Consider the following 19,626-nt stretch of genomic DNA (forward strand, 5'->3'; position numbering starts at 1 on the left):
CAAAGATTTGGCTTATTAAAAGCAACTCCAGGGCATCTCCGAGATTCCAAGAGCTGTGGTGCAAGCTGTGAAACCACAACATTTGCAACAGAAATGACACAGCCGGACTGGAGATGGCCCATTCATCAAGGATGGGCCTCCACTTCACAGCTGCTTGACATCTGATGTCAATCTTGGTGGGGGATCCGGAGGATGATCAAATCAACACCCCAAAGACGAGATCCGGGAAGAACCTCTGTCTAGACCTCACTTGGAAATAAAAAGATACATCAATATTTGGACTTTCAATGGGCTTAGCCTCAGGACAAATAAACCGTATAAAAAACCCTTACACCAGGACATAGGGTGTGTGGTTGAGGTTGGACGGTACCGTTGTTACTGTCACTCTGCACACTCAGCATTTGATCGATGTTGTCCAATTTTATTGTGGCTTTTAAATTTTTTTAATTGTTTTTTTTTAATTGTCTTTTTAATTTGTTAAATAAATTCTGTTATTTTAAATTGGCTTCTTCTCATTTATAGCAGATTGGTGCCGTGACTCGGATACAATACCGGCGCTGCGGAACCCCTTTCCATGGGAGGCGTCCCGCTGATTTTCGGCGGCCCGGCAAAGTGGGAAACTCCGTAGCACCTATTGTATCACAAACTAAATTTAGGTTAAGCGCCACAATAAAAGAGGTTTTTTTGGATCCAAAGAACTCAGGAAAGACCTAGGGGGGGCTTTTGGAGCCGCGGCTATTGTTTTCACTCGTAAAATTTCTCTGTGCACGAAGATTCCACGCAAGAAAATATCTCTTAAGTATTGCTGGTTGAGTGAGGGTGATTGGGTGAGTGTGTGAGATGTGACCTGGTCACAGAGCAAGTGTAGACCTGATAGTCACAGCTCCAAACTCCTGCGAGGGACTTGGTCGGCTGACAGGGAAGCGAATCGGGGAAAACTCATTTCGCTCATCAAAGCCAGACTCAGGGGAGTCTGGGGAACCGATCACAAGGAAGGTAAAAGGAAAGGAGACATTCCTCTGAGTTCAGGAAACTGATAAGCCTTTTAGCTACGGGCTTGGTGGGAAGCCCAGGACGCAAACCGAAGTTTTTATCACTGGACGAACAGACCCACAGCTCAGCTCGCTGGACGGGTAAGTAATCCAAAAAGCGGAACCCGGTTTGTGACAAAACAGTTTGGGAAAGGATCCTAGCTCTTAGTGGAAGCTAAGAAAGAATTCAGCGCGAGACCCACCACCAAAAAAGGCAAGAAAGTTTTTTAATATAATGGGGCAAGGGAAAAGCAAACACCCAAAAGCCTTGTGTGTAAGGTAAAACTTTTACCCAAAAGGCATACGAATCCAGTCTCTGCCCCCGCTCCGAAACCCCTGCTCCAAACCTGGCAGGCGAACCCCCACACACACACACACACATTCTCTCTGGCTTCAGGGTCTCTGCGGCTGCAACTCCCCCGGCAGGAGCACAATCTCTGCCCATGCTCCTCCCCAGCCCTGAGGAGTCCTCTCCCCACCCAGCTCCTGTAACCTAACCCTCTCTGGCAGGCTCGCGGCCACTGCAAACACAGCAGCCCCCCCCCAGAGCAGGGGGGCGTCCCTTCCCGGTCCTGGCCCCCATGTCAGTCCCGGGTGGGGAGCTTAAAAATTGAACCAATTTCAATTAAAAGTTTCCCCGTGGTAACCAATCCCTATTCTAAACAGGATCCTTCCGGAGAATGCGATACAGTGTAATAGGTCTAAAAGATGCCTTTTAGACTTGCACTCTGGAAAAAAAAATTAGTGGATTCTCCTAACTCTTTTGGTCAGGCCCTTTAAACAATTATTAAGTTATTACAATATATTGATAATTTGTTAATAGCTGGCCCAAGGGAGGAGCAAATGAGAATATGTACAATCTCATTGTTGAATTTTCTGAAACTTAAAAGTTTCAAAATCAAAGCTACAATTCGCTGAATCAAAGGTAAAGTACCTAAGACATTGGATATCAAAAGGTAAAAACAAATTAGATCCTGAAAGGGTGGCTGGAATTATAGCTCTGCCCCCCCCTCCATGGAAAAAGAGGGAAATCAGGCAATTATTAGAACTATTAAGATACAGCAGACAATGGATTGAAGAATATAGTAAAAAGGTAAGGTTTCTTTATGAGACACTAAATACAAATAAAGTGAAATGGACTGAACAAGATGGATTAAAATTTAAGAGGTTAAAGGAGTCACTAATAACTTTTCCTGTGTTGAATTTGTCAGATGTAAAAAGGTGGTTTCAGTTGTTTGTGGATTAGTGTTTTAACTCAGATTTGGGCAGGGACCAAAAACACCTGTGGGATATGTCTCTAAGCTTTTAGATCCAGTGAGCAGAAGATGGCCCACTTGCTTGCAAGCTATTGTGGCAGTAGCTCTGCTGGTGGAAGAAGCTAAAAAGGTAACATTTGGGGCTCCCCCAGTAGTATACTCACCACACAATGTGAGGAGCATTCTGCAGCAAAAGGCAGATAAATGCCTCACAGATGCCAGACTCCTGAAGTATAAGACTATTTTGGTGCATTCACATGGTTTAAAACTTAAGACAACAGCTGCTCAGAACCCAGCCCAGTTTCTGTTTGGAGAGGTACTGGAAGAAACCACTCATGACTGCACTGAAATGGTGGAACTGCAAACCAAGTTAAGACCAGACCTGGGAGAGGAAAAATTGGAATAAGGAGAAAAATGGTTTGTAGATGGATCAGCAAGGGTAATAAAAGGAAAAATTGCCAGGATATGCCATAGTAGATGGCAAATCTGGAGAAGTAGTAGAATCAAGGTCTCTGAAGGCAAATTGCTCTGCCCGAGCCTGAGAATTATATGCAGTGCTAAGGGCACTCAAAAGATTAAAAGGAAGAAGAGGCACTGTCTTCACCGATTCAAAATACACTTAAGGAGTTGCACACACTTTTGGTAAAATATGGGAAAAAAAGAGGTTTAATTAACACTCGAGGACGAGGGTTAATTCATAGGGAAATAATAAAGCAAATCCTGAAGGCAATCAGCGATCCAAAAGAAATCTCCATTGTACATGTCAAAGGACATCAGGTGGGTATGCAATTCCAGACCAGAGGAAATAATTTGGCAGACAAGAAGGCAAAAAAAGCAGCATTACTCACAGTAAGTATCCCTGAGGTTCAGGAAGGGGAGACCCTGGAATATCCCCCTCACCCTTCTCAGAAGGAAATTGAGGAATATAAAAAATAGGAGGTAAATTAGAGGAAGGAAAATGGAAATTACCTAATGGGAGGGAACTGGTATCAAAAGAATATACCAGGAAAATTCTGAAAAGATTGCATCAACAAACACATTGGGGAGCACAGGCTCTAGCAGAACATTTTTTGAGGGTTTTTTGGATGTAAAGGCATCTATGAATTGGCTAAACAAGAAGTGCATGGGTGTATGATTTGCCAGAAGGTTAATCGAGCTGGATCCAGACAAACAGCTTTAAGAGGATGCCAAATTGCCTATCGCCCCTTTCAAAGGACCCAAGTGGACTTCACCGATCTACCTAAAGTAGGGAGGTACAAATTTTTATTGGTAATGATAGACAAATTAACTCACCGGGTGGAAGCTTTCCCTAGGGCAAGAGCTACAGCCCAAACAGTACCAAAAGTGCTACTGGAAGAAATTATCCCTCGCCATGAGATAGATCATATTGACTCTGAACAGGGAACACATTTTACCTCCAAAATTATCAAAGAAACTGCAGAAGCTTTAGGCATCCGATGGCAATATCACACCCCATGGCACCCTCAAAGTTCGGGGCAGGTGGAAAGAATGAATCAAACACTAAAAGCCCAACCATCCAAATTAATGATAGAAACTACAATGTCTTGGGTAAAATGCCTTCCTCTAGCTCTCCTGAACATAAGAACTATGCCTCATTCAGAAACAGGACTGTCACCATTTGAAATGCTTTATGGAATGCCTTACAGACATGGGATGCCGGTTGGGCATCCCCAAATAGAGGATACCCAGATTCAGCCATATCTAATTGCCATAAACAGAAATCTACAGGATCTATGGAGAAAGGGGCTCATTCCTCAAAGTGCCCCTTTGGGGTTTTCTATTCATAAAATAAGTCCTGGTGATGAAGTTTTGATAAAGAACCTGAAAGGAAGTCCCTCTGGCACCTCATTGGGAAGGTCCTTTCACTGTCCTTCTTACTACAGATACAGCAATCAGGACTGCAGAAAAAGGGTGGACGCATGCTTCGAGAGTAAAGAAGATTGAGTCTCAAGGCACTGCCCCAAAGTGGAGAGTGTCTTCATCTCCTGGAGACTTGAAAGTCAGATAGCAACGCCACCACAAATGAACAGAGGGGATCAGATAAGTTGTATAAAACCAAACTGTGATTGTTTTCCCTTTGTTTACTTCAAGTGTGTATACTGTAAGCATATTTGGGTTACCCATTCTAAAGGGGGGGTGTAAACCAAGTGAATTGTGTACTAATTGTTCGGAAGAAGAGCAAAAAAGAGAATAGCCACTTTTTAGTAATTGCCACGAGCTTGGGTCTACTGGACTTAGATTCTCCAGAGTGGTATCAAATATATAAAAAGGGAATAGAAAGACAATTGGATGCAGAGGCTGAAGTGCTCGATGTTGAGTGCCGAAGGACAATCAAAGTACCTTGCTACTCAGATACAGTCAGGTGGTCCCAGTGGAGTGTCTTTAAAAGGAGGCTTGTGGCTCAGACAAACAGGACCTCAGAAACATACGCCTGCTGCCAAGAAGATGGGTTACCCCGCCGCGGACTGCTACCCCGTGGGCGAAGGGAAAGGCAGAGGAGTGTTGTACTGGGAAGTCCTCGTAGTCCTGAGCCTAGTCCCGAGCCAAGCAGGGAGATCCCACCCCGAGAACCCGCAGAGGCTGACCCTCATGAAGGAGTCTGAACCATGCCTGGAAGGTACACAAAAGGGACAAACAAAAAACCTGAAGTATCAACCACATTATGATTGTCCAGGGGATAGGAGAAAGGGATATTGTTTCTTTAATGGTACTCAATATAAAATTTGTGAATCAGAAAAAGGGGTGGTATGCCATGACCCAAGGGCAATTACTAAAATCAGGCAGTCAAATGCACACAGAATTCACAAAGGGGAAACAGGAAAGATACCAAGTATATCTATGTGTGACCAATGTAACCAGACTGTGTGGATAGGGGGGAAAAGGAAATCTATTTTTGGGGTACTATCAAATTAATAGACTATGCTATGACACAAACAAATTGGAAATACGTACTATGGATAGAAAAATGTATAAGGTAGGAAAGAACATAAAACACGAGGTAAAAAAACTTTCAGGAAACAAACCCATAGTATTAGATCTCCTCAATCAGAATGACAGTAGGGCATGTTTACAATTTGATGAGACTTTCTGTTTTTCAAAAAATGAGGAACTCGACCCTGAAAGTAAGGTGCAAATGTTAACACAAGAATTAAGGAGACAGGAATCAGAAGGAAAAAGAAAAAGAATTGAACAAGAGAAATTAAAAACATTAAGTAAACATTATGAGCAGTTGGAAAAACAATATAAAGATTGGGGATTACATGCTCCAAATCAGAACCTATTTATAGATCTGATGCAGGAAATTGCCACTGAATTAGGTCTATCTAACTGTTGGATTTGCAGAGAATTAAAATCAGCAGAAAAATGGCCATGGAAAGGTGAGGGTTTGACTCCAGAACAACTCCTAAAATGGGACAATACCCAGATATCAAAAACTATTCAAAGGCCTGAAGGGTGGATTCTAGACAAAAGAATCATTGGAACAATTAGAATCAGCAGGGAAGGTAAGGAATACACTGAATTGGTAGGCTACACCCCCTGCATATCCACCCTAGCAATAAATTCAAATAAAAAATCAAAAGTCTGGCAGCCTGACCCCCCAAAGGGGTTTTGGAGCCAAGAAAAAAAATGGAAAATTGTGAATGGCTTGAGTCAATTGGATCATATTAGTATACAAGTCCTGGAGCCAACCCTTACCAGTCCTTTGAAGAGTACTGGAAAGAGCCTGAAAAGGTAAACATAAAGTAGAAAGCCCCTGATGGCATCTACTGGATATGTGGGAAAAAAGCTTATAGTGAACTACCTCAAAAGTGGAAGGGATCTTGCACTTTGTGAATGATTAGGCCCTATTTTTTCAGTTTTACACAGGACATAAAGTAATCTGCTGGAGGCCCCACTATATGAAACCTTAGATAGACAGAAAAGAGATTTGAAAAAAGGCTGCCTTTAGCAGGGGGAAGTCAAAAATGGGGAGAAGAAGAATGGCCTGGGGAAAAATAATAACAAAATATTATGGTCCTGCACCTTGGGCAAATGATGGGAGTTGGGGATATTGAACCTCTAGCTATCTTTTAAATAGAGTGATGAAATTACAGGCACCTCAAAGGCTTTGGAATTACGGGCCAAACAGCATTCTCAAATGAGGGCGTTTGTGTATCAAAATAGGTTGGCCCTCGATTACTTATTGGCAGAAGAAGGGGGAGTCTGTGAAAAACTCAATGAATCAGAATGTTGTATTGAAATTGATGATTATGGAGAAATAATAAGAGGATTAGCAGCTGAAATTAAAAAGGTAGCCCATGTGCCTGTCCAGAAATGGAATTCTATACTTCAGGCCTCATGGTGGGACCAGCTGTTTGGGCAAGGTATCTGGTAGAAAAAGGTAATATTTTCTATCTTATGCTCAATAGCCGGAACCATATTTCTACCTTGTCTCATTCCGTTTCATTCGGCTGATTCACTCAGTGGTACAAGGCATGCCAATTGCTGCTTTATCCACTGACCCTGAACTAGCTGGAGGAAAACCTGAACAGTTTTCCAAAGCATGTAGATTAATGAGGTTAAAAGAGAGAAACAGAGCGGCAAAAGCCTTGGAAAAATTCGAAAAGAGTCAACGAAGAAAATTTATCCTTCCAGAAATACTGTGAGATAACACAGGATGAATGGGACAAATATGAGGATAATTGATAAATGAAAAAATTAACATCTGTAGAACAGGAATTTATTGGATAAATAAAAAGGTGGGGGACTGTGGTAAATGTAATGGATAAATTCGTGTATCAAAGATTTGGTCTATTAAAAAGCTACTCCAGGGCATCTCCAAGATTCCAAAACCTGTGGTGCAAGCTGTGAAACCACAACATTTGCAACAGAAATGACACAGCCGGACTGGAGATGGCCCATTCATCAAGGATGGGCCTCCACTTCACAGCTGCTTGACATCTGATATCAATCTTGATAGGGGATCCGGAGGATGATCAAATCAGCACCCCAAAGGAGAAATCTGGGAAGACTATCAAATCATCCTTTCATACTTCTGGGAACCCCTTTTAAAACCTCTCTTGGAAATAGAGATACATGAATATTTGGACTTTCAATGGACTTAGCCTCAGGATAAATAATCTGTATAAAAACCGTACGCCGAGACCCAGTGGTGTGTGGCTGAGGTTGGATGGTGCCGTTGTTACTGTCACTCTGCCCACCCAGCATTCGATCGATGTTGTCCAATTTTATTGTGGCTTTTAATTGTTTTTTTTTGAAATTTGCTAAATAAATTCTGTTATTTTGAATTGGCTTCTTATCATTTATAACAACTGGAGTAAACAAAGCAAGTGTTATCTGTCGAGCTGCTAAGGTTATGGCTCCTGAGTGAGAAGCAGATGTTGGCTACTCACTTTGCAATTAAGGACCGTAATGAAAACATTTTTTGATGTTCTGAACAATTGAACCTGATGTCTGGACAGCAGTATGTGGTCCTTCGGTTCAAATGTCAATCTAAACCAGAGACTACAGTGCACTCACTCTACACAGCACCTGCAGTCCCTGTTCCAAGGACTGCCAGTCTATCACAGTGCCAGATTTTTGCTGTGGCACAAGGTGGAATTTCTGAAGTTCTAGTTGATCTGGGCCCACTAACAGCTGCAGTACTCAATACCACAAACTTAACAGCCACACTACCAGCAGCTATGTACTTGGCCATTAATGGGGTGGATATAGATTTGGAGAAAGGAGGTATTATCACTCATTCACACTCCCCTTCTGATTCTCCTGTCTGGCTGGTGAGAGACAGACAGTTGTGGTTTACAGTTCATTACAGGCAGTTGAATGCCAATACTATGCCTTTTAACTACTGTTGTGCTAACTTTTGCAGAACTGAAGATGAAGCTAACCATCAAAGGACTGCTTATCCTTCTTGCAGGAAAAATCATTGTCAGCCTGAACCAAATCTGGTTCACACATCAACAAGCTCAACCCTGAGGGTGGAGATCCTCAGTTCTTTCATTTATGCTAATCAGTATGGTAACTATAGTGTATTCTGCATCTCACATGTTCTCAGTTGTGGGTGCAATTTTAAATGAAGGAGATAAAAGCAATTTGTCCACTGAAATTCAAAAGGTAGCCTGGGCTAATGCAACCAAATTTGAAAGGGAGTTCCACTCTTGGTGGTAACTAGTTAATTTCCCTTATGACCCCATCAAAAGTAAAGCCAGTTTTTGTTTTAACAATACACAGTGCTTTGGTATATATTATATATGCAATCATTATGTCAGGATTAAATCAATGGAGCTGTACTTTATCCCCTGGAACAGAGTACAAGCCCAGTGGAATGGATGTGCCTGTATGATAACCCCTTGTGATTTTGTACTTGTAGACAACTTTATTGTAGATACAAATAATCACTCTAATATTTGTATCTGTAATTCTGTTAACATTATGGGATGCAATTTTATTTATTCAGCTTCTGTTATATCTTATCAATTGTTATGATTTAATTATACACTGATTTAAAACACACAGCCTATCCCTATTGGAACGAATCTCACCTTGATATGGACAAAAGACTTTGATTATAATTCATAATGATGTGGAAAAAAAATCTAACAAGTATTGCAACAAGTGAAGAAAAACAGGGAACACCATTGGTAGGACATTTTATTTGGATGGTCACCAACAGCAATGGGAATTCTTAACAAGATGTTACACCCTGTGATTGTTCTCTTAATGTTAACCTCTCTGCTTTTCATTTTCATAATCGAATTACACCTAAAGATGTGGGGGATTAAAATGAGATTATCCCCGAAATTTAGAGACCACTTATAGAACGCATTTGCCCCTTTCTGTCTCTACCTCTCTCTTCTTTTCTCTTTTCAATGGATCACCAAGTCTATATTGGTGTTTGAATCATGGAGTGGTGTAGAATCCCAGAAGATAAAGGGCTAATGTGTATGTCTCAAACATCGATAGCCAGATAGCTGTGGAGTCAAGCAAGGATTGCTGGTAATAACAGCTGAGGATTGTTGGTAATAACACACTATGAGAAAGAACAGGATGTGGCTGAACAAGGGGGCCATGTGGAGGTAAGGCAGCACTTTTCTGGGACAAATGTCCTTGTTCTAATTTCTGAAGATAAGCACAACACAATACACCACAAATGCAGGAATAAAGTCAAGAAGCGGGCATGGACTGTGGAAGGGGGGAAATCAAGACCACCGAAGACCCTTGAAGCCCTCCAACTCACTTCCATAAAGGTCCAGAACAGACTGCACATGAGAACTAACTTGCATAGAAAGCAAGAAACTTATCTCCAGGGTGGGGGAAATGAATATATTAAAAAAAGGTACCCCCACAAAGCCCAGATGGCACACCCAGGACCCTGGATACCCCAACTGTATCAATGCTGGGACCAGGACTGATGATATTTTTCTTTTTCTCGCCCTCTCTTTAATTCATCTCTCTCTCTTCCCTTTTGCCCTACCCCTTTATCCAAAACCCACTGCCATGTACTTATACAGTAGGTCAGGGGCTAGCATACCAATTCCCATGCTAAGTGTGTAGTTTACTAATAAAATTGTGAGATTTTGTGGACCCTCTGACTTTTGTCGTTCCTTTCAACCATGACCATCTACAAATCTTGGGTGCTCTCTTCCCCTTAAGGGTAGGACATCATATACACTGATGTTTTGGTTGTTGCTAAGCAGTGCTTATTCTAAATCAAGGACTTTTCAGTATACCATGCTCTGCCAGTGAGCAGGTACACAAAGAGGGGGGAAGGGGAGTAAGCATAGCCAGGAGTTGGAGCCTATGCTGGAATCACTTCTGGGGTTTGTCCCTGGCCTGGGGGGATAATAAAAATGCTCCTGTACCTCTGCACCTAAGACCTGATACAGGGCAGAGAAGGAACAAGACAATCTCAGTGACAAAAATGAAACATGCAGGAAGGTATTTTTTAGCCTACTGCTATAAATGACACAGCAACACATCAAAACAAGCTGTATAACTAAAAGCAGCACTTTCTGAATTATTTTAATTTCAGAACCCATAGTGCTGTAGGCATTTACAAAACATATAGCTGTGTAACTGTAACCCCTGGGCTACATTAAAATTATTATACATAGGAATGACATTTTAATTTTAGAAACTTTTTCCACCTAGAAAGGAGTTTCTTGTGTATCTACACTAGACTAAATGGTATATTAGCATACTCTTTCTAAGCCCTACAGGTATAGCCTTTCTTTTTGCTTCTTCATTACTCTTACTTTCTCATTTCAGGTTTTCCCCTATTTTAGGGATGCATCAGACAAAACGAAAAGGTCTTAACACATAGCACAATTTCCCTAGGATGAAATAGTCAATATTTTCCAAAAATAATGAATGTGGATTTGATAAGCATGCTGAACACACTCATACTGTTCACTGACTAAAATGATAGTTTAGTTTTTAAAAGCTAAGCATACAGTAGATAGTCTAGTTTTTTTTTTTCTTTTCTAATGTTCAAAGAAAGTTGTATAGAAAAGCATTTTCTGTATCCTTCAAAGTTTCAGAAAATTTTACATCTCCAGGAGCAGCATATATTTGGCATCCCAGCTAGAAAACCAACATCCTCACTGTAGGATGCAGCTAAGCAAAATCCTTGGATCAGCTGTAGTCATCACAACTAGAGCTACCAGCCACAGCCTGGCAAACATCTGCAAGGAACCAGCATGGCCACAGTACTTCAGAATGAGATCTAAGAACCATCGATCCAATTTTTCCAGAAAGAGCTCCCACTTTTCATGTGAGCAGAGAATTGGGAAACTAAAATGCTGTGTTACACATGCCACTTTCAGAAAGCAAGCCAAAGTCTCATAAGTTTCTAGCAAAGCTCCTCTGAAGCTGCTGCACTTTGAGGGGTGCTTTTTCTTCAGAAAAGTCATACTGGTACTGTGTGAGCAATAGCATGTTTGCTTCCATTTTTGTGCTAAGAACAGAAACTGTCTGCATCAGTGTATGGAAGCAACATGTGACAACACCATCATCTGTCAATTTGCCATCATATACCAGTCAGTTCTTGGTGTATGGTAGAGATACAGGCTCAAGAGGATTCCAGACAGCTGATCAATAGTCCCAGTATCAATGGCATTTTTGGAGGCTGAAGGACTCAGAAAAACTTCAGACTACTTTCTAAGAATAGCTTCCCTTCAGCATTTAACAGCATACCTATTGCTTCATTTTAAACATTAGCAGATCAGCAGGCCGGCCTGTCACATTGTTTCTAGGCAGATCTCCAATAGTTATCCTGGAGTTCAGCATGAAGACACCAAAAGGTAAGATGACACCTTATCTACACAGATGAACAGACATTAAAAAGTATGCATGTTGGTCAAAACCGTAGATTTTTAAGGATTTCGAGAAAAGTCTAGCTTTACAAACCTCACTTTGGGACCCTTCTCACACTGCCAGGTAGTGGCCAGACTCAGAGGAAACAGTGCTTTCCTAGGATACCCTCTAGCCTAAACAGGATGAAAAAATATTTCTATAGTGTACGCACTTCAGACTGGGCAAGGGACCTTCCATTCTCTATTTGCTTTCATCAAGGGATCATATTTCAAAACAGTTTTTGATAGCTTTAGTAGTAGTTATAACAGTTCTCAGATTTTGCCTGGAAAACAAACTTCTACCTCATCCCTTTGGATGGGGAAAACATTGCCAGACTCCTTTGGCCTTCAACATTGGACAACTCATCTGTCCCCAAGACCATGTAAAACTGAAAACTTTTATACTGGGAAGAGAAAAAAGTCCTGAGATGCTAAGGTTATTCTATACTTAAAATCATGTGATGAAGGAGAGAGGGAAGGGTCAAACAGTTACTGTAACAGAATAAAGCAACAATATGAGGCAGAACTGTGTGGCAAATCAGCATGATAAACCTCAGTTACCTTCTGAACTGCAGTGATTCTTGCAAGCATCCAGTCCCTACTAGCAAAATACAAACTAGGAGCTATACAAAGTAGACAAAGCCCCTGGAAGTGTTGTACCAGACTTGTTCTGTCTCACTTCTGAGCCCAATGCCAGCATTTCTAGGCACACAGAAAAATCCCACATATCCAGTCATAGCAACAGCCTTCAACATAGACAAGCTTTTACTATGCACTCCATTAGTTAAAACTGAAATCCCAAAACAAAGGTTCAGAGTATTCTTTTAATGCAATTGTTAAATCTCTTTGTGAAAAACTCTTAATTCTTGGCTGCTGAAGAAGGAAACCTATTTCTAAAGCTTACTATGACAGCTGCATAATATACCATCCTACCCTGCAACAGCAGGGCTGGACCAGACCATCTCTTTGGGTTCTGGTCACTCCATAACCATGCAAACGCGCATGTATAAGCCAATCCCATCCCTCTACTATTATCATGGGGTTTCTAGAAAATACTTGTGTTTTTTTTTCATCTGCCAACAACTTTTCTAAACTTCCTAATCTCACTGCCATGCCTACTGCTCTCAACATGAATAAAGAAGGTCAGCCTTGTCATGCCTGCTGTCTCTGCTTGACAAAAAACACGCACACCAAGTAAGGCATGCAACAAGTCTACATCAGCTTTTATGGACAGTTTTCTTCCCCACCACAAAGGTTAGAAGCTGAAAAAGCAAACAAGAAAACACCACCACCTAGCTAAAAATATTTTCACAATTTTTCAACACTCCCACCATAACAAAAGTGGTTTTCTTGCCACTGAGGGGTAATTTAAACTTGTAAACTGTCTTTCTGTTCACAAGATAATTATTTTGTTTTCAACTTTTTGCAAACACTAGCTGCAACAAGAAACTAAAGACTGGTACATCAACTCTAAATTATGTACAGTTTGATATACTGGAAATCTCAGAAATATTTTCAGTGCTAACATGAACCAGCCAATAACCTATCCTCACCTGCTGTCAAAAGGATCTGTACGAGTACTTAATTAAAGTTATTTCCACTTCTCCAAATATTTCATATCACTGTTTCACACAATCGGATGCCAAGATGGAATTTGCTTACTCCAGGTGCCACAGGGAATCAGCATCTTGAATCAGCTCATATCCAGCTTTCACTTTAATGCCAAGGTGAACTGCATTTCAACAGGTCCCAGGTTGCACATAACCATGCACCTTCAAGTGAAGAGTGAGGCAGACTGAATTAAGTGGAGAGGAACACACAAAGGAACCTTTCCCAGATAGGAAACAAATAGATAACCACATTCAAGTGCTCTGCAGAATGCAGCTGGGGCACAGCACACACAAGCAAGCCCGTTGCATCAAAGCAAAGCAACTACACACTCATAAGAAATCATCACCAAGACTACTTGGTGATGATCTAGTATCTCCAATGACTACCAGCCAGCTGGCCTTCCTTCATAAGTGTCATTTCAGAAGATACCAAGAGCCCAGGATCACTCTACCTGCCCAGTTATGCAGCCATTAAGTCCCACAAGCCTGTATACTTCCTTCTCTGCAAAGATTCCCCATGGTCCCTTGTAGTAGTGTAACCTTACAGTCAGCTTCTTCAGAGCTCATTAACTGAGTATAATTGTGTCCATGAAGTGGAAAAATAAAACTAAACTAAAAACATATGCCCTGACGTGGGGGAAAAAAATCCAACACCTTTCAGATTGCTTTTTTATGTAAAGAATTTTATGTGAGCAAAACTGTAATTTGACAAAGATGTTTCTTTGCAGAACACCGGGATTTTTCACATGAATATCCAATAGCATTTTTCCCCTAGAGCAATGGCTATAAAATCAGCCACAGAGAGCGTCCCACAGCTTCATAAAACTCACGCCAGATAGGCGTATTTAACGCTCATCCCGTGTAGATATCCCGTCCCTAGTGAGAACCTCTCAGACCGGACTGCGCTTAAGCATCGCTCAATTCTCCCCCCAGATCTCACGTATATTGTAAAAATCAACTAAAACCCCTCCAGTCTTTTACGCCTCCAGCAGCTCTGGCTGCCCGTCCTTACTTGGACGAGCTCCTCAATCTTACCGCCGCTCCCCACTCCCCCGGAGCACTCCCCTCCCCTGCACTGGAGCCCACTGGCCGAGGCGGCGCGAAACACTCATCTCATGCATTAGCCAGGCCGAGGCGTTTCGAGACGTTACTGCGTTTGGAGAAGCGACGTTTCCACCGAGGCAGGAGCAGAGCCCCTTTTGCCCGCCTGCCCCCTTCCCTCCCCCCACCTTCGCGGGCGGCTTCTGCCCTTGCTACCGACAACACCCGGGGAGATGGCCGTTACGCGACAATCGCGGCGCACGGGCACAGAAGCATACACCCCCAAGGCAAGGGGGCAGCTCCCGGAAACAGCGCGGCCTCCCTTGACCCTCACCAGCGGCTGCATCTCGGCCCGAACGGCTGGCACCTGGAACCGGTCTATCTCCTCCATCATGATGGTAGAGACAAGGCGGAAAGAAGACCGAACGCGGGGAGACTCCTCAAACGTCGAAAGATTACGACAACGCCGCCGCCCACCACAGGTTTTGCCTTATCATCGCCGCCGAAGTGACTCAGCCGCGCCGCTTCCGGGCCCGGTCGCTACCGCCCCGCCCTACATTTGCATATTCATGAAAGGCGGGAGTTCTGGCAATAATTCTGGAGTCCAGACGCTCAGTTCTCCGCGGCCCTCGCCTCACTGCCGCAGGGACGTACAATTTCCTCCCTCGGGAGACGCGGGGACACTTTAGGGGAAGATGGAGAGGGAAGGAATACTCAACGCCGAAAGCGTTCTGCGCCCGGATTAGTTGCACGCCACTTCCGGCGCGTTGCCATGGTTGCCACTATCGACTTCCGTTGGCCGGAAGGGTGTGGGGATATGTTGAGTTACTGCGGTACCTGCCATGTCAGTCAAGATGGGCGACAGGTACTGGTAGGTAAAGGGTTTGAAATGAGCGGGCATCGTAGCAGGGCCGTGCCGCGCACTCATATGATAACGCCGTTGTGAGCTGTGGTAAATGTAATGTATAAATTCGTGTATCAAAGATTTGATTTATTAAAAGCTACTCCACGGCATCTCTGAGATTCCAAGAGCTGTGGTGCAAGCCGCAAAACCACAAAATTTGCAATGGAAATGACATAGCCGGACTGGAGATGGCCCATTCATCAAGGATCGGCCTCCACTTCACAGCTGCTTGACATCTGATGTCAATCTTGGTGGGGGATCCGGAGGATGATCAAATCAGCACCCCAAAGACGAGATCTGGGAAGAACCTCTGTCTAGACCTCACTTGGAAATAAAGAGATACATCAATATTTGGACTTTCAATGGGCTTAGCCTCAGGACAAATAAACCGTATAAAAACCCTTACACCAGGACATAGGGTGTGTGGTTGAGGTTGGACGGTACCGTTGTTACTGTCACTATGCACACCCAGCATTTGATCGATGTTGTCCAATTTTATTGTGGCTTTTTAATTGTTTTTTTAAATTGTTTTTTAATTGTCTTTTTAATTTGTTAAATAAATTCTGTTATTTTTAATTGACTTCTCATTTATAACAGAGCTCACCACCTGTGCTTCATTTTTTGGGGGAATAGTGATTCACAGGAGGGAGCACCACTATGTGGCCCTGCTGTCTCTGCTGCCCTCAGCTTCTGCTCTGAGCGCATGCCTCAGTGTCACTGGTGTGACACAAGGCCCACAATGGCATCACCATTCCCGCTGTCACTGTGAAATGTGGAGTTGTGTTTTGTGTCAGGTAAAAAAGGTGGCCTGTGTAGTTGTTTTGAAATGTGTGGAATGAGACCACGGGACAGTTATAAAAATGAGTTTTAATAAACAAACGGAGAAAGCATGGAAAGAGCCTTTTTGACAAATATTTTGCATGCTTATAAGTGAATAATGTGAGTTTTGAAGTTTTCACAACATAAGTTTTAAGGTTTTTTTAGGCCTTTAGTATGTAGGATAGAAGAATGCAGAAGTATTATTTACTTTGAAACAAAATTATTATAAGCTTTGAGCTGCTTTGTAATAAGAGGTTTTGAACTATAGCTTTAGAATATATAAAAGGAGTGGTAATCACCTAAATAAAAGAAGGAAGTGAGCTAATCTTAAGCTAAAAAATTGAGGGTCCTGGAAAGGAAAACTGGACCCCATCATCACAGATGCATGATCCTGGTAAGGGAAGCTAGACATCACTCTCACTGATTTACAGCCCAGGAAAGAAAAGCTGGGCCTCACCATCACTGACGTATGATTCTAAAAAGAGGAACTGGACATCACCATTACTAATTTACAACCTTGGGGTATAGAAATTTGATGTCACCAATAGGAACTGATCACAATGGGGTATAGAAATCGGACTTCTCAAATAGAAACAAGGAGGAAACCACAAAAAAAACCTGCTAAGAAGTGCTTATGAAGATGCTCAATAAATACCAGCAAAAATCAGCATTCAATGTGCAGCTGGAGGGGAAACCCTGTGACGGAGGGTCACACTTGCGGCTGCTGTTAGGAGCACGAAAGGACGAGGCAGGCCAGCAGGAGGTCAAGAAGGAAGGCTTCTACTTTATTTTTGTGACTCCATAATATATACAATTTTACAGACAGGCCAAGATTGGCTACACAGGTAGCCATCACTTCGACCTCGTTGGTGAACATCACCATCAATCATCTTTCTCCTCCTAGAGAGGAGAAGTATGTAAACAAAGATAATTTTCTAAAAACCTACATAGTTTACTTGAAGCTGCGTGAGAACAAAATACAAACAGTGAAAAGCAGGCAAACTTGAGGCAACATCTCACCCTTTTGCCATTAAAAAAGAAAAAAGGAAAAAAGAAAATGAACAATGTTCAATTTCTTGACGTGGAAGGGCCATCGGAGTGATTATCGACATCTGAGTCATCACTCAGTGGTTCCTCCACTCGTTGACCTTCATTTTGGTCACGGTCTCCTGCTTTCAACATGACAGGGTTATTGGAAGCCTGCAGCACCTTATGGTGCTTGATGGCATACAAAACCTTTGCCAGTTGTTTGCATGGGGTTTCATCCTGCATTCCCTGTTTTTGTTTTGAAGAACCCAGGCCTCAGGGGCACAACACAGGGTCTTCATCACATGAAACAAAGCAACATTGCTGACTCCCTTCAAAATTGAATGACCCAACTGCTGTGCCATGTCGGCCACAGAAACGAAATCCGTGACTAAATTGAAAGGTTCCTAGGAAAACTTTAGAAATGCCATGATGGCAGCCCTCAGTACAACCAATTGGGCTGTCCCATCCTCATGACCTTCCAAAACTTGACCCTCAGATCCATCCTTCCAAGCAACAATGGCCTGTCGTGTCCTTCCAGAACCGTCTGTGAAGACCGCAGGTCCTTCCACTGGCTTCTGACTAGTTTTGGGCCGCAAAAAATTCCAAAGAATTTTTGCCACTTGCAGTAGCACATGGCTGGGGAGATGACAAGCAAGCCTCCGAAAAAAAAAAAAAAAAAAAAAAAAAAAAAAAAAAAAAAAAAAAAAAAAAAAAAAATTCCAGAGCATTTGGCAGAGAAACACTGCTTGCAAAGCTCCAGTCAAATTTCTCCTGTAATACTGAGAGTATAAAATTTGCAAAATCCTCACCCATCAATTTGCAAGCACTGTCGCCTGCATTTAATTAACAATCGAGAAATGAGCTCAAATAACATATTTGCCATCTTTTGTGGCTGACGGGGCAGAAAGACCCAGTCCAAAATGTGCAAGGGATCGGACTATTCAACATTCCATCGGGCACTGATACCTGTAGGGTACAAATGAATCACAAGAAAACAATCTTTCAGATTCACAACGAGGATCAACCAATCTGTGGGAAGCATGGTGGGCGACGGCACATCAGCCCGCACCATCTTCATGCCTTCCACCACAGCATTAACTTTTCAGAGGTCTTGTGACAACCTCTATGTCCCAGACTTTTTCTGAGGCAGGAAACAGAGACATTCCAGGGACTGGTAGAAAGTTCCAGATGATCCTGGACCAACTGCTCCCGAACCAAGTCACGAAGGGCGACGAAGTCGTCTAGAAGAAAGGGTCCATTCCAGATGCCAAGCAGCAAGGGAGAAACTTGCAATGTCCACTCCAAAGACAGAGTAAAAGTCGTTGCAGGACAGTCTCTGGCCAGAGCAACAGTCCAGTGACCATGAGGCAGCCCAGTAGCTTCAGAGCAGCCTCCTTCTTGCCACCGGCACTCTGCCCTATGAACAGAAGACTCAAAAAACACAAGTTGAGCAATTCAGGTCCCTTCAGGGACAGTGACAGGGGCGGGTGGGTGTGGAAACTCTGCTCGCCCAGCAGATCTCCATGGGCTCTGGGGTTTGGGAAAACACTCATGTCTGAGCACGCTTCCTTTTCGCGCTCCACTGCCCATTTCCTGAGCCCAATAGAGGCTGGCCATTCACATGAAGTGTGGCCTTACCATCATTGGCCATGTGATTTGGCCTTCCACACCATCCACAGAGAAACAAAGGAGTGGTCCCCTTTTGAAATAGTTTCCCTTTTTTCCCTTTTGTGTTGCCGGCCTGAGCCTTTGCCTGTTTCTGCTTCCCACCCTGCTGCCTCTCCCAGGGTGGTCACAGGGTGGTAGCCACGGCAGCCACCTTAGCACCTGTGATGCCCAGCTTTGCACAGGCCTCGGCCATTTGCAAGAGTGAGGGATCAGCCAGAAGGACCTCAATGATCCTCCTACACTCTGCATTGCAATTGCTCCTTGCCAGATGCCTGAGCAACATTATTCTGGTATTAAAATCATCCACCTGTCGCTCAGCTGAAGCTGTCAGCCTCTCTGCGAACTGCAGAAAGGGTTCATCAGTCCCCTGAAGAATCGTGGCAAAAGACTGTTTTGGTGCAGACATCTCCACTGTCTGTACCAATGCTGCCATGGCAACCTTCTGGCACTGCTCCAATACCAAGGGCTCATAGGTGATGTGCCTGTTAACATCAGCAAACTCACCTATACCCAGCAGCACGTCTGACCCAACCCCATACATAGGGTCATCCTGACGAGCCAGCAAATTCTGTGCTGCAGTCTTTTCAGCCAATTGAGAGCACTGGGACTCAAACAGGTCATATTCGACCAGCTGAAAGAGAACCTTCGCCAAGCACCGAATGTCATATGGAGGTAACACGTCTGTGTCTATCAGCTGGAGTATCTGCATCATCTCCGGAGACCCCAGACCGTATTTACCAACCCTATCTCGGAGATCAACCAATGCCTGCCAAGACAAATGGACATGTTTCTTGCGACCAGCTTCCCGAAGCACAGGGAAAGCTCGCAGACCGCCCGTCGAGGCATCATCCTCTGACTCCTGTCCCCTAGACTCCACGAGGACAGAGGCAGGTG

At 43.2% G+C, this 19,626-nt stretch overlaps 1 protein-coding gene across 1 annotated transcript in view; it reads right to left on the reverse strand.

The window, feature by feature from the left end:
* The window catches only part of LOC136373280 (protein FAM219A-like), a 262,006-nt gene extending 247,144 nt beyond the window's left edge, over nt 1–14,862 (reverse strand). The window contains exon 1 of the mRNA XM_066338181.1: nt 14,647–14,862. Within this exon, the coding sequence (XP_066194278.1) occupies nt 14,647–14,706 (60 nt within the window). The 5' untranslated portion in view covers nt 14,707–14,862. The remainder of the gene's footprint in view (nt 1–14,646) is intronic.
* Nucleotides 14,863–19,626: the final 4,764 nt, after the last annotated feature.

This window comes from Sylvia atricapilla, chromosome W, assembly GCF_009819655.1.
Source record: "Sylvia atricapilla isolate bSylAtr1 chromosome W, bSylAtr1.pri, whole genome shotgun sequence".
NCBI lineage: Eukaryota > Metazoa > Chordata > Aves > Passeriformes > Sylviidae > Sylvia > Sylvia atricapilla.